This window comes from Lepisosteus oculatus, chromosome 10, assembly GCF_040954835.1.
Source record: "Lepisosteus oculatus isolate fLepOcu1 chromosome 10, fLepOcu1.hap2, whole genome shotgun sequence".
NCBI classification, from domain to species: domain Eukaryota; kingdom Metazoa; phylum Chordata; class Actinopteri; order Semionotiformes; family Lepisosteidae; genus Lepisosteus; species Lepisosteus oculatus.
In genome coordinates, this window is record NC_090705.1 from 42,111,410 (window position 1) to 42,139,116 (window position 27,707).

At 37.8% G+C, this 27,707-nt stretch overlaps 1 protein-coding gene across 2 annotated transcripts in view; it reads right to left on the reverse strand.

The window, feature by feature from the left end:
• Positions 1-26,815, reverse strand: part of mrpl3 (mitochondrial ribosomal protein L3) — a 31,723-nt gene extending 4,908 nt beyond the window's left edge. Inside the window, exons 1-10 of one of the 2 annotated variants that reach the window (XM_006635598.3) lie at positions 26,611-26,814; positions 25,303-25,481; positions 21,661-21,752; positions 18,960-19,058; positions 16,942-17,041; positions 16,451-16,511; positions 7,851-7,962; positions 5,244-5,321; positions 4,456-4,533; positions 11-512 (exon numbers count right to left, since the gene is read on the reverse strand). In XM_006635598.3, coding sequence (XP_006635661.1) covers positions 363-512; positions 4,456-4,533; positions 5,244-5,321; positions 7,851-7,962; positions 16,451-16,511; positions 16,942-17,041; positions 18,960-19,058; positions 21,661-21,752; positions 25,303-25,481; positions 26,611-26,678 — 1,017 coding nt within the window. In that variant the 5' untranslated portion in view covers positions 26,679-26,814 and the 3' untranslated portion in view covers positions 11-362. Of the gene's footprint in view, positions 1-10; positions 513-4,455; positions 4,534-5,243; positions 5,322-7,850; positions 7,963-16,450; positions 16,512-16,941; positions 17,042-18,959; positions 19,059-21,660; positions 21,753-25,302; positions 25,482-26,610 lie in introns of those variants that run through there. The other variant, XM_069195239.1, reaches the window with a different exon arrangement.
• Positions 26,816-27,707: the final 892 nt, after the last annotated feature.

Here is a 27,707-nt window from a genome sequence, read left to right on the forward strand (position 1 = left end):
AAAAAAACAGTTTGGGAATTATTTCTATGCTTTATTTTGAAGGGTGAGTCTTTTCAACAGTTAAAGATAGAAAATATATCAAAGTAAAAGGCAAAAGAATTCTAAATTTTTTTAAAACTGTACTGAGATATTTTTTCATTTCTGCAAACAAAGAAGTTGGGACGGTCGTGTCTGTTATGCAGTGGTGGGGGTCACTCTGCTCCCCTTCATTATCTGAAGTTCTCTCTTCCACATTCTCTGCTGTCTCGTTTTTGAAATGTGAAGCTGAACTGGCAGCGACCAAAACTGATGGGCAACAAGCTGACAGCTGCAGCCTTGACAAGGTTCACACTCCCCGCCACATGGAGAACACAGGAGCGTGTTCAAGCACAAGTGACAGAAGGTTCACCGAAGTGAAACATTGCCGCATCGTACAGATCTTCCGGCAGCTCTTCATCCCCATCAGGGAAAAAAGTTGGGAATGGAGGTGCCTGAACAGTCTTCAAATGTGTAGGCAGAACTGTATCTCGAATCTGAAAAGAAAAGCGATGTAGAAAAAAAAAGGTTAAAAAAAGGTTCTCTGCAACACACCAAGAAAAATCTAATTTTACATGGATGTTAGACAATCCTGTCTTTGAGCATTTTCTGACATGTTTCACAGTAAAAAGTGTCCGTGTTTTACTCAGAAAATGGGGCTGTTGCTTGTGCCATCACTAACCTGCAGGTGTCAAAAAAAGGAACGAGAGTCTTTCTGGAAAGAAACATGGGAAATCGTGTGCTGCATGTTTCAAGTTTGCATTATGTCACATTTGAAATATCGACTTTGGCAATAGACGTGGAAGGTCTTTGGTGTTTATTAGTTGACAATGAACTTCAACTGTGCTTGAAATTGATACGCTTCAAATGAGATGATTAAGAAATCACCTTGTGCCGTCTTTAAATCATTTATATTTGGGAAGCTTTCAACAAGAATTTCAGTAAAGCTCATCATGAAAGGATTTGTACAATTAATCCCCACTTTGACTCATTTTCTCTTGTCACTGGGGAAGGGGTAAATCTGATTAATTCTAAGCACAATCTGCAGCAACTGAGACACTGTCCAGAAATAATTTACAGATACAGGAAACAGAGAAAATCAGACTTGAAACTAAGTTTTCTGGAGAGATTATTTTTTCCCCGCAAAGTGACCTATATTGTTCCCCTTTATATAGAACTGGTATTTCAATTGGAGCAATTTGGAGAAGTACCTGTCGTGCACTGCCTAACAAGGCTTGGAACCCAAATTCATCCAGTTAGGAGTCCAGAATCTCAATCGCTTCTCCAGTGCAATTCTGTGTTACAGTACTACACTGTCAGCTGGCACACCAGGAACACTAAAGACAGATTGCCATTTCCATAACTAGCCTGTCTCTATCTCTTTAATAATATGCAAGCCAACACTGGCATTCCTGCGCAGTTCAGAGCTGGGGTTTTAAGCTCATTATGCTGATTTGTCACACTAGTGCTCAAGCTCTACCTTGGGAATTCACTTGACTGTGAAAGACTGATCAGAGTTCCAAATCTTAGAACTCTAAATTAACCTGCTTTCTCTCAGCGCTTAAATATAAAAGTTCAGACACCAAACTTTCATTTCTGTGTTGCTGCACATAATTATTTTGTACATTATGTGGCTCTCACATCATACTATCTCCTAAATGTAAATATTTATATTATTAAAAGTGCCGAGATTGCAAACTTTAAAGTGCAAGGGTCCGCAAATGTCTGCAAGGCACTGCTCTCGCAAACATCTTATTTAAACATTATTTTCCTCTCTTTATTTCCACAAAAATATACACGTGCTGCATGAGAATTTCAACTGGAAACTCACAGCTAATTGAGAATGTGGGAACATAGGAAAGGTGGCAAATGAGAGGAGCCTCTCAGCTCATCTATCCAGTTAGGTAGGTAGATAATATCTCCATATATCTCTTCCAGCCATTTCTTGAAAGAACCCAGGGTATCTGCTTCAACAACATGGCTGCCTAGCTTGTCCTGCCAAACTCCGTGGGGCTGATTCGGTCAGTGCGTTTGAAGATTTGGAACATGTTTGTATCAAGTCCCCGAATATTAAGTCCCCCGCGCTCTCCAGAATCTGCTTCAGCAGTATGTGAAGAAGAGGAAGGCTCTGCGAGAGCGCCTCGGTTTGCACCTGCAGCGTTTGCTTCAGCAGACTCCTGTGCTAGCAGGCCAGACGACCTCTCGAGCTGGCACACGCCCTTACTTATCCAAGAGTCCCGCTGGAGGACTGTTGCCTTGATTGAACTGCGAGTCAGAGGTCAGTGATGGGCTGATTTCAATGGCATCTTGCGACACGACCCGTGTTGGCATGAACCTGCAGAGTTTCAGGGCTTCCGTGGTAAGAATCCGAGTGGCCCACAACGATATTGTAATGGGTTTCAAGCAATGGTGTTACAATTTTTGCCCATTCATTTCAGATAGGCTGAAGCTCTCGCAGGTTGCATGGAGATCACTTAGTGTTGAAGTCTTTCCACAGATTCTCAAAAGGACTCAAGTCAGGACCTTGACTGGGCCAATCAAGGACATTCACTTTCACGTGTTTAAGCTCCAGTGCAGCTCTGGAATTGGATTGCTGTCCAGCTGAATAGCGAATTTTCACCCAGGTTTTAAGTCTTTATCTGGCTGAAACGCTTTGCTCTAGTATTTGCCTGTACTCACCTCCGTGCATTTTTTGTCAATACTAACAAGCCGTCCAGTCTTTTTGGGGAAGAAACATCCCTCAAGCATAATGCTGCCACCACCATGCTTGAGTGTAGGGATAGTGTTGACTGAGAGATGTGTTAGGCTGGTTCTCGGCCATATGTAAGACTTGGTACTCAGACGTAAACTTCCAACTCCATCTCATCTGACAGCTCAGATCACAATCAATATTGTGCAATATTTCCATGGAATACTCCAGATATTTTGCTGCACACTCCATGCAGGATCTGAGAGGGGTTTTCCACTCTGCCACAGAGGACAGCTTTGTAGAGAGACTATGCGGTGGACTGATGCACATTTTTCCCCATCTTAGCCACAGAACTCTGCAGCTTTTTCAAAGTTAGTTGTCATTGATCTCCCAGTGGCCTCTCTCACCAGTCTGCCCCTTCCTAGTTTGGAGGGACAGCCTGATCAAGGCAGTATGGATGGTACAATACACTTTTCATTTTTGATCATTGAGTAGACTTTTTTGTTAGCCTTTTCTTGATTCATACTTGTCAATGAATTTACCCTCTTACTTTGAAATACCTTGAATCTTTCTTGGCTGAGCCGATGCTTGACATTCACCACCTGACCAGGCACTCACAGAGTGTGTTAAAACACTGCAAGTTTGACATCATAACAAGCACACAGTATAGTACATATCTACAGTATTGCATACAGATAGAGAGCACTCAATTGATTATGTGACTTGCTAAGGTAATTTTGAGCACCTAAATTAAGTAAGGTTTGCCATAAAGAAAGTTTGAATAATTATGCCATAATTACATTTCTATATTTTTTTCAGTATTATTAACATTTGAATTATTTTCGGTTTTATTTTCCTTTGAATGTGTGAAGCAGATTGGATATATAACAAAATTATATTAAAAGTGCCAGGACTGCAATCTTAAAAGCAACTTAATGTGCAAGGGTCTGAGAACTGCACTGCACTCACAAATATCTTATTTAAACATTATTTTCCCTCTTTATTTCCACAAAAAAACCTGCCAGATAATGAACAGACAACTGATGTTGAGAAAACCAGGTGAGTAAGAAAACTGAAATAACGACCTGATGCCCTCTTGACACCAGCAAGAGAATTTCTGACCAATTATAAACTGGCACTTATCCTAGAAAAGTTTAAAAAAACTTTACTATTTTGCCAAAGCAGTAACTAGCAGAACTAACTACTGTGATGATGAAAAGGGGAAGAAGAGATGTCAGCTTGGAGTGTTTGAAGACCTACATGAAAGATAAGTGATGCTTATGGAAAGTGATTTAAATGGTGGAATTAAAGCAAATACAATACTCTGCAAACTAGAACTGTCAGATTATAGTACAGGCATTATCAAGTTGAAATATTGCTTCATAAATCTAAGAAAGAAATAAAAACAGTGGAAATAAAGCAAGAATGTTACCTGGGCTCAAATTTAATTTTAGACCCAACATTTATTATGCAAAAGTTGTTTAGACCATTTTAAATGCAAATGTCGTCGGAGAAGAAAGGAGAGTACTGGCGTCCGTGATCAATACTCTTTAAATGAATATTAATGCATTCTTTCCTCCACTGCATTGCTGATGACTAAAGGTGTATGACAGCTAACTGCAAGGTGACTGCTGTTATCAAGCAATGGCGGCCAAATTAACCATTTGTTTATATTTCCAAGTTGACTTATGCAGCCAGTGTTGTACATCTTAATGTTATAAATAAAAAAATTAACAGATGACCGTGCTTACCTTTACTAAGCAACTTCTGTGTCCGGGAACAGAGCCATTTACGTAGATAATGTTATATTTTGTGTTCACTCTCCAAATCTAGAAATAAAGATTTAAAAAATAGCAAACATTTCCAGAAACTATAAACTGCACAGATGTTGCAAAAATCCATCAACACTGAACATTCACAGTGAACCACTTATGTGATGATTGCTCTCTTATTAAATAATCAATTTGTCTCCTTGAGTTGACATCATATGCAAAACATATGTATGCTTTCACACAGACTAGGCATGCACAGACTGGACTATACATTGAGTGGTGAAAGTCACTGCAGGACTAGTAACAAGAAAGCACCACATAATGGGTCATTCACTCGGAAAGGCTGTGGTAACATCATAACCTCATTTTATCTTAAATCCCCTAAAATGAACAAATGCCTTTCCTTGTGTTTTCCATTATGTCCCACAGAAGGGCAGGAGGGGAGAAAACTTGCCACCTTTCTGTAGTGATTATCGCAGCATTTAAAACTCACACCACTTTCAGGACGCGTCAGTGTTTGACACAGGAAGATCACCAAAACAATCAAATCCTTAAGAAATGTTGACACTTTAATGAGAAATCTCAGCTGTGCGCTCTGAGTGTCACTGCAGCTTTATTGCAGGAATACTCTGAAACGTGCTTTAAAGGTTATATATAGAGTCAGCAGAAAAAAAAGATCAATTTTACTGTGCACTACCTAACCTTTAGGTTTAGTGCAAAATGTGGATCACATATTCAAAAGTAGATAAAAACCAAATATGACTTACTTTCAAGCCGTGTGCTGTCTGATACACATTTCCCATTTTCCCAGGCATCTTCTTCCCTGGGAAGACTCTGGCAGGATCCTAGAAAATTAAAGAATTTCAACTGAATCCAGGCGTATTGCCTGAACAATGCAGAATTTCTACTTCAGCGCAGACAGAAAAATGAATGACTGAGATGGTGTAATATGTGATTAATTCTGAAGACTCCTGCAAGTAAAAAAAAAAGATATTTTAAAATATTTTAAAAAAGATGGCAATTTGCTTCTAAATCTGCTATTTGGGATGACATATGTAGTAGGTTGGAGAAATCACAGATCTGCTCCCTGCCAGTTTTCTCTCTAGTTACAGTCTCAGTAGAACACTTAACAGAGCCTACACTTACTGTAAGGCTTGTATCTCCTGTCATCAAGACAGCTGAATTCATTCAGCAACCCGTCTGGCTGTCTTTATTATTTAAAACATTTTTAGCATTTAAAAGGAAAATTGAACCTACTGGGCCGGAATGGAAAAATCCTGAGTTGGAAAACTGCTCTAATATCTTGATAGTACAGATCTTCACTCTGAAAGCTGTATTAAGTGAAAACGATTTATCTCTTAAAACATACAACATACAAAATGTTTGTGCATGTATGAATAGTAATCACTAAGCTAGTAAGTTCACTAAGCTAGAGTAGGAATACACAATGTGAGGAAAAGGTTTAAATATTTTAAAATCCCATCATTTTACAATCTTTTTAGTGCTAATATTCACCTGCTACAGGACAGTGTACACACTATAACGTGATAAATGCTAATTGGGGTTTCTATGAAAAGAAAAATAACCTTATTGGTATGGTCAGGTACACCATACTTGATAAATTTAATTTTCTATTAGCGGATCTTGAACATTTTGCAAATAATAGAAAAACATATTCAATTCCTAACCTATCTACTGCAAGATTAAGCTGCTGGTTCGTAGTGAATATCTATGTATGCTTGAATTAATTTCCACAAGTACAGCAAGTCACTACTTTCTGAAGCCCCAGCCAGTACAAGCAATATGCTGTTCACATCACTGTCAAGCTGTCAAGACGAGGAGCCCTGCAGATTCGAGCTCAGAGAGATTCACAGGAACCACTGCCTCGTTTCCCAGAGTTCAAAAACGACCAGGAAACGCACTGCACTTCTCCAGCTTTAAAGTCGCGATCGGACATCACTGCCGGGATGAGGAGCAGACAGGAGGAGGCAGCCGCAGACACATGTGGGTGGCAGACTACCATCGCTAAGCTCTCGCGCCAGCAACTGTGTGCTGGAAAGCCTGGCGCAGGCCAGCACTGAGGAAAGACAGGAGGAGCGTCAGCGGCTGCCAAGGGACCTGAGTGGGCAGCTACTAATCTTGAAAGGAATTTTCTGCTCATCCTCGTTTCAGGAAGACCCGCAGCTGAAGGGCAGGCCGTGGAATTATCGGGACAGGCAGAACTTCCTGATGCCCTCCCCACACACTCAAGTCCACCACAGCTCCCCTGTGGCATCAAACTATCGCGGCGCCACTGAGAAACAGAACTAGGAGCAAACATGCACCAAAACTGGATACTCCAATTATACACAAACCTGTAAAATGACTTGAAACTATTGGGGTCGTGTTTGTCAGAGTCTCCTAATCTAACTTAAGCAGCACATCAACTAGAAACAGAGAAATTACAACAATACAGAATATTTACAAACCTACCTATTGTTCATTAGCTAGATTCTTTAAGAGACTAAAAACAGCCGTTACAGTATTATCTGTACAGCAGGGTAATCACAATCACATCTAACCATGTAGAGCGCACAGCATTGCAAAACATCAGAGAGAGAACAAGGAAAACTTCAGATGAGCAGAAACAAATGCTGATTCGACTGGGATGGGCCTAAATTAATGTTGTTAATTGCTCACAATACACAATAATGTTGCTGACAATTCTACATAGTACCCTAAGAACTTATTTCTATTGCATTCTGTTTCAGTGCACCTTTGGAGCTATCAGGCTTCATGCCTATACACCTTTTAAAGCTCATTGACTCTTTGGAGTAAAGTTACAACACATATTGAACGAGTAAAAGAGACAGGCCCTGACTGACTTGAACGAGTTTCCGTTAAGGACTCTTCAGCATCAAAGAGCTCTGTGGTATCAGCTGGACACTCTAGAGGAGCCAGCAGGGTGAATGAAGAATTTGTTTGGGATGCAGATTTTACAATTAAGGCTAGGTTTAACACAAACATCTTAAAAAAGCAAAAGGAGCATATTTAGATTTAACTATTTAAGCAGTAAATAGTTTTTAAATCTAATTTAACTTTCTGAAGGCATAAACACTGTGAACTTGTAGGTCTTAAATAATCAATAAAAACTCAAACTATTTATAAATTGAGACTATCCTAGATGCATCTAGTTTGTTTGTTTTTATCACAATGTTGTTCGATAACGGGGAGTTCTGCCTTCCCAGATCCAGCAGGATCAATGGGTCTCCAGACAGTTCAATTTCACGCTGTGCTCCAGAGCACATTGTGGAAGAGAAGGTGTTACGAGGACACACGACTGCTTAGCTACTGCAGGGAGGCTCTGAATGTCTGCACACACGCCCGACACTTACTCCTCCTGGGCCCGATGCTCCTGGCCTCCTGTGAGTTTTGGTTTGGCCGTGGGATGCTGGCTGGCCCTTGAAGCCCCACCTCTTCATCACACCTTGGAAGCCCTTGCCAATTCTGAGAGAAAACAAAAGCACGTTGAGCGAGCGAGCTCAGAACAGTTCAGAACAACACACAGTGTACTTGGTCACGACGACATTCAGTGATGTATACTTGTGTTTCTTTAGTTTCTTTAGGAATGGAATAAACCTGTTACTTGTTCCTTTGCAGCCTACGCATGCTGACGCAGCTCCCCACCTGAACTACTACATAATAAAAAAATGTAGCTGAGTGACAGTTATTGATAAAAGAAACCAGTGGATCTCAGGAGTTGTTATGCATGTATCAATAAAGCATAACAATCGAGTTATAAAAACAGAAAAGTAAAGAAACCAATCACTAAAATTCTTCTTAATCATCCAATTCTTCAATGTGAGCCGATGTGACTGCAACATCTTAAATGCTTAAATTTTGCTTTCAATGTATGGTATGGCTATATTTGTTTTAACATTACATTTTTGTGAACTATTTTTTATTCATTTTAATTCAGTCCAAAACACAAATAAGAAAAAAACGTTTAGCTCTATATTTCACGTGAGATGTGTGTATAGAATTGATTCTTGCACATATTCATAATGACTGTTCGTACATTCAATGCCCCTAACAACATTTCGGTTGTCACCCACATCACATTCCTTATTCTACTTTATTTAAAGTGGAATAATTTATATATATATATAAAATGTTCTTTTTAATTTGTTAGGGATCACAGGAGGACTCAAGCTTTTACTTCTGAAACATTTTCTTTTATGAATGAAGGAGCTCTCTACTCCTTTGATTTCACAGTCTGAAATGCCTTTCGTCTACCAACGTGTCTCAGAGCAGATTAGTATATGATCCACATAATTAAAATTCAATAAAGTAGTCTAATATCTGCACGGAGATTAAAAATTCTAAACTTGGTGTCATTTCACTCAAAAAAGATGAGGCCAAAGTAATATCCCAATTGTTACACAAAAAACAGTTTTGTCATGGCAATCGGCTACAAAGGCAGTAGAAATTAGCTCTTAAAAAAGCAGAAGGTTCGCACCATGATCTTTTGAATAAAATCATAAAACATCAAAGTACTAGCTGCTGTGCTCTGTAATGCTAAAGATGAAATAGGGAATTTGTAAAAACTTTGTATTTTATAGAACTAATGAAATTGTGAAAAAATGAGAACATTCATTTAACTGACGCTGTGCAAGCTCAGCATGGTCCTTTACCAGCTAGCATCAGGTTCTCCCCATGAAGTTAAAACCCGGTAGTATAATCACATTTTTAACTCTTATGATCAGATCTTGCCTCTATTGTTGTATCGGTAACGGAAAGATGTCATTAGTGCAAACCTGACCAGATTACAAAACATGTTTTTTCCCCAACTGCTAATTAATTTTGCCAGTCATCCAAGACATCACATGAACCTCACATCAAGCCGCATAATGAGAAACCATTAAATAATCATTCCTTTGCTTTACTTCAATCATTACAATCAGTCTTTCCATTACCACAATGCTTACAATTAGCAGACAAACAAATAATGCTATTGATAAGCACAGACATTTACCTTTTACATTCTTTAGAATATCTTTCGTACCTCAAAATGGTAAAGTAACTTCTGTGAAGATTTCTTTTGAAGAGCATGTCACACGCATTATTTCAAAGTGCTAGTTTACTAATCCATGGCCACTCCAATCACTTTACAATAAAAACTCTTCTATAGTAGCTGAACCCTGAAAAGTTTAAATATATAATTTGTCAAAAGACATGGAGATTTTATTATTCGGGTAATGGTTTCAATAGGTTTTACCATTACCCACCCTGACCCCTCAACAGATTAGTTCAGGAAATAAGAAAAATCCAATAGGGATATTTGATACATCCTTAGCTTTTGTGAATTATGAGCATGCCTTACAAGTGGAAAAGTGTCACAAACATCCATATTACACAGGTTTAAATGAAACATCATAATAACTAGCTATTAAATGTAAAGATCAACATGAATTGGTTAATGTGGAGAATTGCAATGTTGAAATCTGATCATATATAGAAACATCATCTGAACTGGTAACAACAGTGAGATATGTTTTAGCTTACCTTGTTAAGGTGGAAAATAGTTGCCTAACATACCTACAGAGAGCATTCATCTGCCTGTCACTGTAACTAATTATTAGATTTTAATATGGTATGTATTAGTTAGGAATATGATCAGAAACATTAAGATGTTTCTAGTCAGTTGCCTGTCTCTGATGTATCTGCTTTATTGTTTTCTGTATCTTTGGAAAAATTCATACCTGCCTTTGTTAAATAAACTTTATAGCACAAGCCAGAGGAATGATGTTTTTCCAGACAAAAAAGCACCGATGAATTTCAGGTATATAGGCAGATGTGAACACTCCAGCTGGTCTACTTGTACCATGCGCACTTTTCTACAAATATTCTACAAAGTCTACACTCCAGTCATCGGTCCCACTACAACTTTAAGCCCATCTCTAATTTTTAATTTCTTGTTGAGGGACAATGACACAGAAACTGAGTCAGACTGGAGATTAAATTGATCAATTTACTAGAATGCAACTGGGCAACTGAGGTTCAGAGCTGCATTGCAATGTTAAAAAAACCCCGGAAAATGCACAACCCTAATCATGGCATTCTGTGTATTAGGCCTATAATTCCATGGTATATTGGATGAACAACTCCTGACAGGAAATGAAAAGTCCACAATCCAAAACTACAGTACGTGCATAAAAACATAACGTAGATGAAAATACAAAAATAAATAAATGTCAAAAGCCAACTCTTTCACAGAGGTAACATTCTAGGTTAAAGTCAAAATAATCCTACAAAATTAACTGGCTTTGATAAAGGTATTAGTTTCTATTTATTTAGAACCCTTTAGGGCCATAAGATAATTGTAGCTAAGCTCAGAAAAAAAGGGGTTTGATTACAGTAATTATCCAAATCTCAATGGATAACTTCTAGAACAGCAGGTCAAGGCCAAGAAAAAATGTTTGGAAGTCTAATTTTTTTCAACCCTGTGCAGTTTTAATTCGGGATATATTAATAATAATGATGTTGCATTTTATTTCAGAAATTAACATGTAGGAAAAACAATATTCTGGTGCAGATGATCTATTGAAAAGGATATCCATATACAAAATGAGAAAAGTTTATAGAAGATGTTTTAAAAGCCTTTCTACTGTATCTTCCTACATGTATCTATACTGTACATGGTCTAATGGGGATATGTTTCTTACATTAACAGGCACAGACATTAAAACCTTTGAGAAGAAGGAGATTTAGTTTGCTAAAACTGCTAAGTATAAGAAGACTCTAATGATGTTTGAAGACTCTAACCATTTGATAACACCGGGATTAATTACCCTGAGCTCACATAAAGAGCAAAGTAAATTTATTTCTTTTATAGCTTGGATCTTGGATGTTTTGTTCTACTGTTAACAGCACTTTCCACATTGAAAACTGAAATCCCCAACACCAGGGTTGTGAACGATTTTTCTACAGAAAATCTATCCAGTATCTTAAATTCATCTCTCTTGCATGGTTGCATCACAACACAATCTATGAACACAAACTATGAGAATGGATCTTCTGGAAAACAAGCTTCCTCACTTAGGTTGGGGGTATAAACAGAGTAAATGACCGTACTTTCTGATAATAACGAAGATTATGTGTCCTGTCCGTTCCCATCATGCTAATCACTATTTTTTTTTAACTTTAACACTTTCATATTGTGAATTAATATGGATACAAATAGTATATTATTTAGATATTGCATGTGAAAACATTAGTTTTCTTTCCCCACTTATTGTACTCAGAAACAAATCCAGAAATCTTCCTATATATCAAATTATTTTGTAAATATATTTTATCAAAACACAGTATAATATTAGACTCCGAGTTATAAATCTGCAGGAAACATGGTTGTAAACTAGTCCCTTAAAAGTTATGCCAGAACTTTTTATTATTTGGTTGTTCTTATTAAACAGAACATATCTGTCACCATCATAAGTACATCTCAATTAAAATGTAAAAACTACATTGGAAACAGAACACACAAGAAGAAATCAAGCAAAAGATGATATGAAATAAAAAACTTCATTCTGAGCACTCTTGGAACATGTTCTGTTCTTCATTTCACCCAACAATGAGCTAGATATCAGATGACTGAGCTGAGCAATCAGAGTATTTCTTATTTGAATGTAACGGAAGGCCTGAAACGACATGCAGAGGATATCTTTTTCAGCTCTAATCCCCACACTCAGCCGTAACCAATATCATACATGGGCATGTAGGAATATATGCGCCTGATGTCAATAAGATGGTAATTAAATTGTTCCCAAAACTGCTGAGTAACTCACTGTGTTCTCTACTGCGGAACACAAAAATCAGGTTCTGGATTCAGCACCAATGAAATTATCATTCTTCCCTCACTGGATGCCTCTATTAAGATTGTATAATTTTATTCATGTTGAATTGTCTCTCCAGTGCACATAAGCATCTACCAATTACTGCATACTATCTTGTCTTCTCTGAATACACTGACATTCTAAGGTTTTTAGGACTATGGTTTTGAAATGAGGAATTTATAAACATTTTTGTTTTCAGACATGCACTCTCATTAAAATGACTGAAAGCACATTACCTTGCGCATTATTTTTGTGGAGTTTCACTTTGCAAATTAGGTTTCTGGGGAAAACAAGGATTCATCCACTTGTTAGCACATCATTATAGCCTTCGAGACATTCAACTGAGGACTGAAGGGTGTAAGTGTTCAATGGGAACCTTTACAAAATGTTTGTGAACAAAATAAAAAAAAATGGAAAAATAACTTTCAACTATCTTCTAATCCAGAGTCCCCCCAGATTCAAAGCTCTGTCATCACTTACACTTTAGGCTGAAATACACAAATATAATACTCGATTTTTCCTTCTAATGAGATTTTTCACGCAGAGGATTCTAGAGCTGTCGTGATAGCTTAATGAGCACTAATGAGCTGTATGTTTTTGACAGTGAGATGGTAACATTTACCGTGGAACATGTTGAAATAAAACTGTGGGAGCAAAAAATTATTTACTTTGGAAAGACAGACACCCACGCAGGTGCCCTATGATGATATCAAGATACCAAGATGATATATATAAAAATATAAAAAGAAATATTTCTTAAGCTCTGGAAAGAATACATCTATTGAAACTATTAAACGGGTGTGGAAATACTGTAAACTTAAGTGCAACAATCAGATCACTGCCAATGTGATGAATATGCATACAAGTTGATAAGGACGTAATTCATGCTGTATTCAATGAGGCAGTGCACAGACTGATAATTCGATACTGCATAATTGGCAGAACCCATGTGGCAGGAATTTAAATGATGAGCTGTCCTTAAGAAAACGCTCTAAATGAGAAGCAGTGAAAAAAACCTTTCTTCAATTCTTGTAATAGAAAAAAATCTACAATTAAAATGAAATTTCTACAGAAACAAACTTTTTTTTTTACTTCCAGGTGTTTAACCCAACAGCTCCGTCCTATTTTAGCGATGTGCTGGTATCGCACAAGTAACGTTGCATTGGTTTGAAGTATTCAACCTAAACTAAGGATATTCCACATTTTATGGTTCTAGGTATAAGGTGATGGCAAGATTGTATTTAAATACAAAAAACATTTAATACTGATTTTGAATTCTATTGAGTGACTTTCTGTAGCTCTACTTTTTTGAAAGGACTTCTTAAGATAGCTCTCAGGAAAATAGCGTGCTAGTTTGTGAACACCGATATACAAATAATATTTGTTTGTTCCACTTTTATGGATGGTGTTATTATTAAAACATTTTAATAACCTTTTTTGTTTCACTCAAGTGTCTGAACCCAGTTTGAAGGCTCCTGTAATGGGTATCAAAGAGTCAAGAGACTGATATAGAAAAAAATATTCTAAAAGTCACTTTTTATTTTGCTGTAAAATATTTTTCTTGCAAACTAAACTGAAAGTCAAAAGCTCTGGCTTCTTTCTGGAGTGCAGAACACGTCTGGACGTAAATCAAATCTTTTATGATCGTACAACAGTAAAGCTTTATCCCATTAACATCCAATGCCCATATGCTAAGCAATTCAGTCCATACCCATTTCACCTTAGCATCATTCACACATTAGCCAGAGATTCAAGAATACAGTTCTCCGTTTTAACTCTAATGAGATGTTTCAAACAGGGGCTTGCAGTGCGGCCATGAAATACTAAAGCATTCGATAACATTTTTCCTAATTAGCAGACTCACTGCAGAGATATTATCCAACAAGCTATTCATTCTCTATGCAACCCCTTCCAACTCCACTGCGGAGTGCTACTCATGTTGACTGCATATAGTGCCCTCCGTGACATAAAGGCGCTTTGCAATGAAACGAGACAAAAGCAAAAAAACGACAGACAGTCTACACGTTAAGACTGCAATTAACCAGAACTGATATCCAGCGTATATCCACCCTCATAACAGGTCAGAAAGTATGGTCTCCCATGATTCAGAGCCTCTTTTTTGCCAGAGCCCAAGGAATGCCATGACTAGGAGACTTACCGAGTGTGAAACAGCCCTCTAGGCTAACTCTATCGATACCTATTATACGAGCATCTTATATTACTTGTATTGAATCTCCTACTGCAATACTTTGATCTAGACTGAAGAGATTTATCTCCCTTACCCTGCCTCCTTTAACGTAACCCTCTGAGAAAACGTAGCATTCTTGTTGCCTTTCCTTGCACCACGGCTATAACCTACTTTTGACGGCAAGGTAGCCAACAACGAACACACTACTCTAAGCGACGTCTTGGCGTATTGCTTTTTACTGCCTCTCCCAACGGCCGTGATGAAAACGGAGAAGAATCTAAACAGAGACCCAGATCACTTTCATGTGTAGCTTCCTGCAGCTCTGAATCAGTCTGTACAGTGGTATTTTCCTATTTCCAGTGCTTTGCACTTATCGGTGTTAAATTTCATGCCATGCACCTGACAACTCCCATGACTTCCCTTATTTTTGTCCATCCATTCATTTTCCAACCGATTTATCCAACACAGGGTCGCAGGGGAGCCGGGCCCTATCCCAGCAAGCCCCTTGTTTTTGTATCGCCCTTCTAGCACGTCAGAGTCAGTCATGTTGAAATGACTCAATATTGAAAGTATGTGTTCTACAACACGGGGCACGTTATTGGCATCCTCTATTGTAAAAAATCTGTGAAATATCAATTAAGCATCTTTATCATTTTAATTTATTCTAATCTTTTAATACTATCCACCTATGACTAATTCCCCTTCTGTTCATTTACTGTTGTAATGCAGAAAAAAATGCCTCTAATACGACATTCCTTTCTTTCTCCCTTCTGGCATTTCGATTATCTTTTTTTTCAGCTGTGCCTAAAGTTCAGAACACTGTTTATATTATAATTATACAATAGCACATTTCCTGCAGTAATTCTAAATTATGGTCATCCATTTTAATTAAATGAACGCAGGAGATTAAAGTCTCTCAAGAGTTATTTGTGTCAAGAAAGCAATTCGGCATGACTAAAACCATTTCAACCAGGAAGTCGGTCACTCTTTAGCAATTTAAGAAGACTCTAGCTTCCCCCTACCCATAAACTATTCCTTCATCAATTAAACACCTTCAATTAGTAGCAATAAAGACATATGGTGTACTGTTACATACTATATAAATGATGCTAAGACATTTGTAAAACCCATCACATTACACACGGAGCTAACAGACATGCCCTTCATAATTTACTAGAAAGGCCAATGGGATTTGTTTCCTTTTACACTTTGAAAATGCAGTAATACAACGGTTACCCAATTTTCGTACTACATGAAACACGGAGAGAGAAAAAATAAATACGTAATATTACCTTGGCTGCACATATCAGCAAAGTCTCCACAATGCATGGCTTCTACGCAGTAAAACAAGTGATGCTTCACATCTCTTTTCTTGGACAATAAACCCATCCTGGAACACCTACCTGCACTCTGTGGTATTATGCTTTGAACACTGGCGCGGTAATTACTCTCTTAATAGAAATGCCACTTATTCCGCACAGTGTTGGAAATGTACCAGGTAAAATAACGCCGGACTGAAGAGAAATTCACCAACTAAAAATGCATCACTGTAAAAGCATTACTGTAAAAATGACCAACGGAGGCGCCATGACAGAGGACAAACGGACGAAAGAAAACAGCCCACGAACCATGTAGCAGCCTCATTACGTGATTTTATACATGCTGTGTAAATGTCAAATGGAAAAATATCATCGTCATTGCGACATGACTTACGTACAAAAACATTTTGCTTCAGATTCTATTAAGACTAAGAAAATGTTAAAAAATAAAAAAAACAGAAACAGGATAAAATCATATGAGGGGCTGCTACATCTCAGTTGGGGTTCACTGGTTTCAGCATGTACCCGTCTGGGATTTCCATACCTACAGTGAACCAGCAGGCGGACTGGAAATCCACATGAGTCTGACTTACGTTTTTGCCGTCACATCAACATACTGTCCTGGGCGGAAGTGAGCTGCATACAGAGGTGTTCCTGGAACAAAAAGACAGGCCGTGTTCAAAACATGGGAGTTCTGAAGCAAAAACGTCATGAAAGAAAATAAAATATTTCTCAATGGGTTCGACAATATTTTCACCATTTCATAAAGAATCCAAAATGTTTTTTTACATCACAATCTTTACTTAAGAAGCCATTTAGGACACAAAATAAGAATCAAAGGCAGTCTTACTTCACCATCAGTCACGCACAGAAAACAATTGAACCATTTTGTAAAAGTTCTAACACATCACCACACGTCTGTGTTCTTTGCCTGCTTTTTCAATATCTGTCCTTCTGAGAAGGAAATATTAGGTCTTGTGATTAACTCGGGTATTAAAAGTACAATTGCCCATCAATAACAGTCAAAGACACCACAACAGAAAAAAAGAAAGCAACAGGTGAGAAAGTCTGAGCAACAGACTACCTGGCTTGATGATGGCATTATCTGACACTTTGAATGTTGTAATTTTCTGTTTTGGGGGCACCCCGGCATTGCGATACATCTCCATGGCCGCTTCTGATTTCTAGAAGACAGAAAAGAACCATATTATGTTGATCATAATGTCCCCAAGATAAAACGCTGTGGTTAATATTCCATAATATAATCGGATTGACAATCACTGATTTTTTCCAGCACAAAAAATGGGCAGCAGCGACACAGCTACTGAAGAGCACAGGCACATTTTCAGAAAGGTAATCCCAGGCCTTTCTGTGACCCACACATTTCTGAAGAGCGATCTGTCAGTAGAGAACTGTCCCATTCAGTCCTTATAAAAATGCCAGAAACCCTAGCATCGCCAAATTGTTATATTTTCATTTTAACTAACCTTGGGAAACAATGCTTCCTAGGCTTTAAACACTAACGTCACCTGCCTCATACTGCAATCTTAATTTATTCCGTCTCTAATTAAGGTAAAATGCAAGAAGTAGGGGCTGTAAGAAATGAATAAAAGGGAAGCACATGTGCTGAAATCGAGAATGACAGCTCTGAAGCAGCCACACACTAAAACCATCTTGACAACAGAGAAGGTCCGATGTCTTTCACAACTTTAGAATAGCTCTTCCCTCACAGCTGGAAATAATCAAATCCCCAAACTTTTACAGAGCAATAGGTTGAGGTGTAAAACATTCAGAGCACAAACAGATTCCGAAGGAAACTAACCACGTTAAAGACAGCCATAAAATGCAGAACAGAGAACCAATGCCCTTTAAATGGGATTGTGCGAGGCTGTAGGCTGCAGTCATTTAAGTCCCACATTTCAATGACAAATAAAAAAATGAACTTTTTCCTTCATGTAAATCCGTCCCTTAGTATAAGAATAAAAAAAAAACTTTTTTTTTTTAAAGCAGTTTCATTTCCACTGCTTTTTTCATGCTTCATGTTAATGGAATCTTGTTTTCTAGGTCTGCTAGATTATAGCCTACAGGATGAGAACACTGAAGCTTAGACCTGTTTCTACAGCCTTACATAAGCAAAAAACACTGGCGTCTGCCTGGATGGGATTCTGGTGCCCAATTATGTCACTGGTAGGACTGCAAGCAACAGATAATTCTTAAGTCTACTGTATGTCAGCAATAAAGATCTGTAATGCTGGTAAGTCAAATCAAAATAAAATGTTTACACCTCTTCTTGCAACTTTCCTCTAGTTATCAGGCTGTTTTTCAACAGCGTTTTCACTCTGAAAAGTAATTTTTTTTTTTAGTTGGCTTTTAGCTCTCATTTGCAACTGTAAAGTAACACCAACTAGCAAGCCTCAATATATACTCCTCTCTCCACAGGCAGGTGAAACAGAAATTGAACCTGCCTCTTCTTCATGGGGCCAAATGTAAATTCTCCCAGGGGGATAACTGCATGGCAAAATCAAGCACTAGCTATACAAGTCTTGAAAATAAGATACTTTGGGCATACAAAGCAATTAATATCAGGGCCAGGGGAGAAGTCTGAATAATTTGTATGTTTTGCATCTTTTCTGAGAATAATAAAGTCACATCTGAAAGCACTTGATCACTAGCTCTCTTGCTGAGAGACCTAGGCAGCCTTTCTTTTAAGTAACATATAATACCTACCAATAGTCATTTTCCTTTGCAATGAATAGTTTCAGACCAATTAAATTTAATCTACCCTTTTCCCTTTTGCTTCACCATTACTCAAGACATTGCTTTAGCCTGCAGAGTGCATTAACACCTTTTCAGCTGTCCAGCTCTGATGAGAAATCATAGGAGTATTCAGCAGGTTTCAACATCCCTGAAAGGTGTAGTTTATTCTACAAACAGCCCTTAATTATACAGAAAATCTTTTCTTCCCGTGATCAAAGAAAATGACTTAGGTTATGGATCCTCAATGAACAAAAATATACATTGCTATGTGAAATAAGTTTCTTCTGTCCTGCTTTTTCTGAAAGTTTAATTTTCTGGAATTTGGAGATATATTCTAAATCTTACATAGAAAGGCGAAACGTTCTTCGCTCCTACAAGCAGAGCAGCTGATTTCCCGTCATGTTGTTCTTTAGGCATATATTTAATAACATGACAATCCGGGACCTAGAGGGATAAAGAGAAAGATAAGTCTGTTAGTGAAAACACAAAATAAAATTAGCTGTAACACTACGTGCAATAACCTTACTGCTCCACATTCAAAACGACATACATAAGACTTTACATAGAAACTGGCGTTACATGCACCCAAGAGGATGCCTTTTCAAAAGCACAGTTTCATGTACATGAGAAAATACATTCAGTTTCTAATAAACACAAACACATTCTTTGTTTTTAAACCTGCTGCAATACTACATGTGAAATTTGTGGTGATTCATGATTTTAAACTGTGAGTTAAACTTGCTTGGCTGGGAGAGATCTAAAAATAAAACAAAAATCAATAATGAAATCCTATAAAACACCTGCCCTAAACTGCAAATCCTTAAACATCTGTAACATAATGACTGCTTCCCACACATGCTGTAGTTTATAGTCTTAAATTCATTCATGACTGTTGAGAATAACTTAAGTGAGTTTTCAAAATGAATTCTAATAGTATTGAACTGACAGACCTTGATAACATTTACACTCAATATGTTACACAAAACTTACGGCAAATGAATATATTTCCTTGAACAGCAGAACCTGTTTTGAATTACATTCCACATTCCACAAAAATCGACATTAACAAACAAGCTGCCTTATCCCAATCAATCAAGATTTTCTTCACGGTTTGACAGACTTAATATTTTATTATAAGAACGTGCACTTGTCTCTGAACAGAAAATAACCAATGTCTCAGATTATATCATTTTTAATAATACGGTGCAAAAATAATTTGCAGCAGAACACTCAAATATTGAGCATTACAGTCTGGGCTTGAAGACAGAACCCGAAAAACACTTTCAATTGGAACAGGAATCCAAAAGCTTTTTGGCCCAGCTGCATGGATACATCCAGTTATGCAAGTTAGTCTATTCATACACCTTAGAGACTCGGCATTGAAAGAATGAAGATCTCATTAGAGAGCTGACAGCGTTTTCACAAGAGATAAAAATGCAGACAGATTACATGACTTTAAACCCAAGGACAGTTTTTCACCTTGCTGAATTTGAACTTCATGGGTGAAATGACTAAAAGAAACTCATTACTTGGATCACGAGAAACATTCCAAACAATAAGCATATTATTTTTTTAAATGTCTTCATTTAAACAATTAAGCTTGAAATACTACCTTTACAATCGTTAACCTCCCGTAAAAAGGAAGGTGCTAAAAACTCAAGAGTTTTAAGTGAGAGAATGCTGGCAATTAAGGTATACTGTAGTTCTCTACTGGACACTGCATAGGTAAGCCCGTGACTAGAATAAGGAATGCCCCTCGTGTTTCACATCACTTTACTTGGGAAACGTTCCTGAACCCAAGCCCTGTTCAGTTAGTGGCAAAGCTACAGCAGCTTTCTGAGCATGAATTTATACTAAAAATCTTTCAGCTTAGAAAACGTATCACCTTATTCAGTTTATGAAGCTGGCTCACATTTTCAGTAGGACACCAAGGGTCATATATATTAACAAAGGCCAGCTGCTGTGTTAACAGAACACAATTTGCAGTCACGCTTTTTGCAATACGCAAATTAAGCGCTGTGGCCTTCTGCGCCATTAAGAAAATACATTAATGACAGGAGGAGATAGTGATCTAAATATCTGCTGTGAGACTATCAAAGCACTACAACAGCTTTCTAAAAAACACGTGGCAACTTCTTGATGTGTACAGCCCATGTCTTGGCAACAGAAGCTTCCCCTTCAGCAATTTCAGAGTCTGTCTCCCCACAATACTCCATAACATTTGTAAAAAGCTGCAACGCGTTTAGAATTCAGCTGTTTGGATTTTAACCACAACTAAAATGCGGAGGAAATGTAACCTGTATCAGTTTCCTAGCATTGGCTCCTTGTCAGAATATAACTTGAAATCCAGACTGGCTCCTGACTTCATCAGTGAACTGCTTACTTCCTGCATATCTGTAAGTCTTTTCTACACTTCAGGCTCAGGGCGCCTTTCATCTCACAATTAGGGGCTCCAAACACAGGGAGAGAGAGTGCATTCTGTTCAATGAAGCTGTGTGCAAAACTGGTCATGCTCAAGAAAATGTAGATGAGAGATGCTACTAACTAATGTCACAGTGTTCTGAAAAGACCCGATGACAAGATCACACAGGGTGAATAATATTTTCACTACTGCAGGGACTGCAGTGGTAAGGGGCTTCAGGTCATCGTTCAAATATCCAATTCCATATCTGATCTTCAAGCAGTTGGAAGACAGAGGTGAAGACAAGGAAACCTCTGTATTTTTTCATCCCACAATTCACTGATTGTTGCGGAGGATGACATCTCTTCCCTGCTGCAATTACAGCTCTCAGCTTAGGAGACAGAGCTTTTCTCGTGCTGCCTTTTAACAAGGCGGTTGGTGGCAACTTCACATGTTCACAAGCAACGACAGCTTCAGTCAATCATTTTAATATATAAAAAGCATAATCGGAGTAAACGACACCCTGTTTTCATGACTCTTGGAATCCGTTTAGTGTTCAGCAGCAAAGAAAAACCAAGTATTCTGCAAACATCAACCGATTTCTTCGGAATGACACCCGACAGAAAACTACGCCTCCAACCTCACCTGCAGCATCGTGACAACGTGTCTTTCGCCCATCTTAGTCCAGATCGGCATCATGCCCAGCTTCAATGCAATCAGGCCCACACGCCGGCTCCCTGTGAAACATAAATGTTAAGACACTGAGGTCACGACAATTTTTCCCTTCAATCAACGACGCCCTTCCTGATCTTTTTACTGAAGTCTTCATTTGGTTAGAAGGATGATTCTCTGGGCATGGTACTGTCGCTTTTCTAGGACTACGGGTTACATGTGCAGATCCGTGCCGTGGAAAGGGAGGCAGGGAAGAGATGGCACCTGAACACACTGGCTTGTGTTGAAAAATGCTCTGTTCTCTCAGCTCTCACCTGTGCGACTCCCAAGAGACACTCCTTTGCTAAACCAGATACTTGGAAGAAGCAAGGTATTTGGAAAAGAATGGCAAGCAAAGCAGAAGTCATTCTACTTCAGTGAAAAGGACGCTGAACAAGAGCAGAGTAATCTAAAATAACAATAGCTACAGAAGGGCATAAAATGATAGAAGCCATTGCTATGGTTTTAAAACTGGTAGCTTTTCTTAGACAAGCTTTTCATTCTATATTATTATTATAACGCATGCTTTCGAATCTTAGTCTCAATGAATAATAAATCCCCAATCTGTACATACAATTATAAGAAAAATAACATGGAACCAATACTTCAGATGTTAGTTTTGTCTGCATTTACACCAGGGTAAAGCTCAAGATATTTTTTTCCCCAGTGTTTGAAACTGTACATTTGGCCATAAACTTAACATACATTGTATTGTACATTCCCTACTTAACTATTTAAAAGACAATTTCATGTTTTAAGACACTAATGTCCCATGTGTCCAGGGAGTATTGTTAAAATTTCTGCATCTTGCCTTCAAGGATGATTGCGCACAAAGTTAGTATCCACAAATTAAATAGAAAATACATTCAAAACTCTTTCAAAATCTGTAAATAAATCACCAGAGCTAAAAGAAAACTGAGACAATAAAAAGAATAACAAAGAAAGAAGTGTTTATACACGAGCAAATGACATAGGGCAGCCATCACCATAACAACACTGTCAGCTCTTTATGCTTCTGATCTTCTTATTATAGGGGGTCAAGCCAGTCACCCAAAAAGAGCTCAACAGGAAGAATACAAAAACATCTGTGACGACTTGTATAAAACAATCCAAGCTTTTATGCAGTCTAATAAACTTGACGCACTTTGAAATACTTTCATGCTCCATCAGATATTTACCAGCAGTATTCGCGGATTAACAGATCTCTGCTTATTCACCTCAGACTTGAGAGTGAAGTTGCAGCTCAGAGCCCGACAAACAGACTGGTGACATTTCCTAGAACACTTGACGCACAAGAGTGTAAATAACAAGAACACAAGGGTCCTAACTGTTTAGGCAGGATGACGTCCGAGATCCTCCCACATGATCAGAACGTTGTTTATTAATTTTGGCATTTCTCAAGACTAACCACACAAAATAAGAGCAAAGGAAAAGTGAGATGCAATACTTAACAATTCGTCAATTTTGTGAAACAGTTTTAATAACTGAATTTATTTACTGCTCACTAAAGAAAACAGTGCATCTTTACAAAACTCACAATGGACAATAACTCCTGCCAAGTCTGTTACTTTTTTTACACATTATGAAAGTCTTCTGCAACTAAGATCTTATTTATTTCTCTGATATCATACATACTTTTAATTCAATGACACTTATTTTAGACCCAAGTGCACCTGAATAAACGCTCACCCATAAGAGGTTTGAGGATGAAAAGCATAACTGTAAGAAACTCTTACGTGTTTTTTCCCCCACTGTCTTAGAACTCCAGACCATTTCTGCCAGAAAACTGAACTGTAAGTTAGTCTTTAACAGAAGGCTGAACACAAAGTCATATGAATAAAAAACAATTTACCGAAATCCCACAGCATTTCAGCCTACCCATATCTGAGATGTTTCACCCACACAAACCCGAAGCAGCAAATTCAATTACTTAGAAAATAAGCGCATACCCATAGCTAAAGGCTAGCATATGTGTCAACGATCAATCTCAAGACTTATAAGATGCAGGAATACTCATTTTTCCCCCTAGTACTACAGTAACCAAGGATATATCAGCACTATCGTACAATACAGGAAGATGAAGACATTGAACTAGTTTTAAATATCTTTATGCTGGCACTATAAAATACAAATAGGTGTTAATATGTCCAATTAACATTCTTCAATAAATACTTTACACGCTTCTTTCAGACTCTGTATGAAATGTTCTGTTACACAGTGCTATCTGTAATTCATTTCCGGCACCAGTGTTCAAGAAAGCAGATTCCTTAACTCTTCATTTGCTTACAGTCCAGCTGCATTGACTCCAGTTATACATAATTGCAGGTTAAATGAGAAAAGTTAACCATTTACCTAGTAGAATAGTTTTTCCAACAACGTTTGATCTGACTCAGTTTTGGAATACAATTAGTGAATGTTGCAACATAAAATATAAGCAGCCAAAAGCCTCAGAAAACAAGCTGAAGACAGGAGAAAATCATAATGCGTCCTAAAGTTGACATGAGACGCCAAATCTAGCACTAAGCGACGGCTTGGTATTTGAAATTTGTTTTCAAACAGAACAGTTAGGTTGTACAGAGGATATAAATAAATGTTTTGAACATTTTTTGTTCTATTTTTTGATTGTAACAGAAGCAGATCTAAAACTCAGGGATCTGATGTACATAAACAAATAATATTTCTGTTTATAAAATATTTCTGTGGGGCGGAGTGGTGGCTCTGTGGCTCAGGATCTGCGCCTGTGGCTGGAAGGTTGCTGGTTCAAATCCCACGGCCAGCAGAGGAATCCTATGTTGGGCCCCTGAGCAAGGCCCTTAACCCCAACTGCTCCAGGGGCGCTGTACAATGGCTGACCCTGCGCTCTGAACCCAAGCTTCTCTCCCTGTCTGTGTGTCTCGTGGAGAGCAAACTGGGGTATGCAAAAAGATGAATTCTTAATGCAAGAAACTGTACATGGCTAACAAAGTGATTTTATCTGATCTATATGTAATTTAAATTTCATTGCTTTACTTTCTCCATTACCTTCATTCATTAAAATATTTTCTGCTCCAGCTTCTTGCTTTTCAAAGAATAAAACGTTAAAGGAAAGGTATAAAAAACATTGTATCCTACAGATCTTTAAGCAGCTGCTGTATATAGTAAGTGCAGACAGAGCTGAAAATTCTTTAATACTACTTTACGCATAATCGTGTTCAGTTCTATTAACTCAAAATCAAGCCAAATATAAAAAGTATTTGTGTTCACTTCATATGCAAATATTAAAGATCTGTCTCAGTTTGAGATTTACCAATGCATAAAGCTATAACACGGTCATCAGAAATGGGGAAGTACTGTCCAATATTCTCATGGAAAATGGCCGCCTGGCTCACTCACTGTAACCAATGCAGCAGAACAAAACTTAGAACAGTTACCATACTGGAGCAACACAGCCCAGGACGACCGGTTGGTTCTGTGCTCCTTCCACCCTGAGGCTGCTAGCCACAATGGCAGAAAAGACAATAAACCTACTGCATTTGGGTTTAAACATCCCCCTAGCAAACTCCTGCTTACTCTTTTAGAACTGTTCACACACCTTACCTGCCTCCCACTCCTGTCTGGGCCAGGGCTCATCCTTCAAAGGGCACAGTTTGCTCGCGGTCTGGCTGCTGTACTCCTCGGGTATCACTCTTCGCAGGAACTTGTTATTTTCATCGGAAAGGTGCTCATCCCACCAGGTTGTACTCTTGATGGTGCCAACAAACCGTACGCACAGAGGGCTACAAACACAAAAAATAAAGTAAATCCTCATGTATTTTTAAATCTGTAGATTTATTAACCTTCATTTATGCTGATAGGCTGTCCTAGAAAGAAACATACGTTCAACACAACCCTCAGATAAGACTGCTTCTTCTATATATTTATTCAATTTTAATCTTCTCTGAAGGTGGATACTGAAAAGGAGAAGCACCCTTTTTGGGTAAGAGAAAATAGAACGATCCAAAACATTTTAGTGAAAAAAGCTGAAAATAAAGAATTAACTTTAAATTATATTGATAGTAACTGATGTAAAAAGGCAATTCATTAACAGGATTTTTCTTGGTCATCCAAGAGATGGTCTAGCTGACTAGCAGCAAAATCTTTTGTAAAAACTATGAGACTATCATTTTACCTTAAGCTAAGCAAAACTCATCCACATTTGTGTAAAAGAAAAAAATCAGAATAAACTTTACTTTTAACTTAGTATGGCCTTAAATTTTGGGTGATGAATAGTTCTGCTTCAGTCAATGGCCGATTCTAAATCTGTCGCCTATTAAAGCTTGCCCGTCGTTCTTTTTTAATCTTCCTTTATAATTATTTCGCTAATTCCTGCATCCCGTATTCAGACTCGAGTCTAAATCTAAACTTACAGTTCACAGCGTCTGGAGGACCACTTGAAATCCACCAGCACGCGTGGATATCGTGTTCATATACTGCGCTTGCGTGTCTGCTTTCAAATCACACCTGAAGAAGGCTCCAAGGTCGAAACTTTCTTCTCTTTTCAACATAGAATAAACATATTACTTGTTCCTTTTCATTTAAACTATTACTCAAAAGGCTTATTCATCCCGAATTACTGTATAACTGTATTTCAGTTGTCACAGAACTGCATCGCCTCTCAAAGAACTGCAAGAAAACAGTACAGTGTATGTGCATCACTGCTTAACTACAGCTTAATTCACGCACCTGCAATCACTATGAAGTTACACAAATAGACAAGCTGTCGAAACTTATCTTAGTATAAAGACGATACAAATATAAATACAGACGATATACATAACGTAACTGTTCATATACACATTTTGTATTTTATATCGTACTCATATGACTTAGAATGAACTCAAACAGATAACAAAATCATTTACATACCTTTCAGCTCCCTTTAACAGTGGGTCTCTTAATCCCCACCTTAAAAACCTGCAGCTCCACGCTGCCATTATAGCAATTAAACTTTTAATTCAGTTGGTATATTTATTGTCGTCCGAATCTGATGTTAATTTTCGGCATGTATCCACACTCAGGCTTTCACGCTTGTACCGAATGTCACCCTAGGTCTTCCGGGTACGCTTCAGAAATACGTCCGTGCTGCTGAGTTAGGCTGAGAAAGCAGTTCCGGAGGTTAACCTGCAATATAGGGTACACAGTTCACGGTCTAACGCGAGTATCCATTCTTTCCCATTGTTTGGAAGCTTAGGAAATCGTAGTTGCACATAACAGCATTACAGATCTGTTTTAATTTAAAATACGTTATATTTAATTTAATTAATTTAAAATATTTATATACGGAAATTATAATTGTATATTGCATGGCTCGATTTTTTATCCTAACGTCGCCCTGAAGCGCTATACACATCCTGATGAAGGAGGAGTAACACTTTCATTGTATACAATAAAACTTCACAGGTTGTGACTGTATAGACTGTTTTCATAAGTGTCTCGGCAAGACAAAATGCCAGCTCTGACAAATCTATAATTTTACACAGGGTGCAAGATTCAGAAGTAATCCTATGAGTGTGTTTACTTAATTCTACGAATTTACTACAGTATATGCCATTGAATAAAGGTTACAGTTTGAAGTAAATTTAATTCTCATTCCACACAGACTACTTTAATGAAGTACTTAATGAAGATAATGGTGTTATTCCTTTAACAACTTTCTCAGTTTATGATAAATAAGCACATGCAGCACACAATGAAAGTTTACATACTGTAATTTTAATTCCAAAACACTAATCTGGTGAATTATGGCATCTATACAGTATATAGATATAGGTATATTCAATTATATACAGTATAAAAAAATATAGGGGATATTCTATATCTAGCATTGAATACTTAGATTAAGCAATATGACAAGTGTGATTTGGTTAATATTATCAATCTCATCGGAAATAACAAAACAGATAACTCATATTTGTGACATTACTGTGGATAAAAAGCCACAAATCTGTTTCCACATAATAATA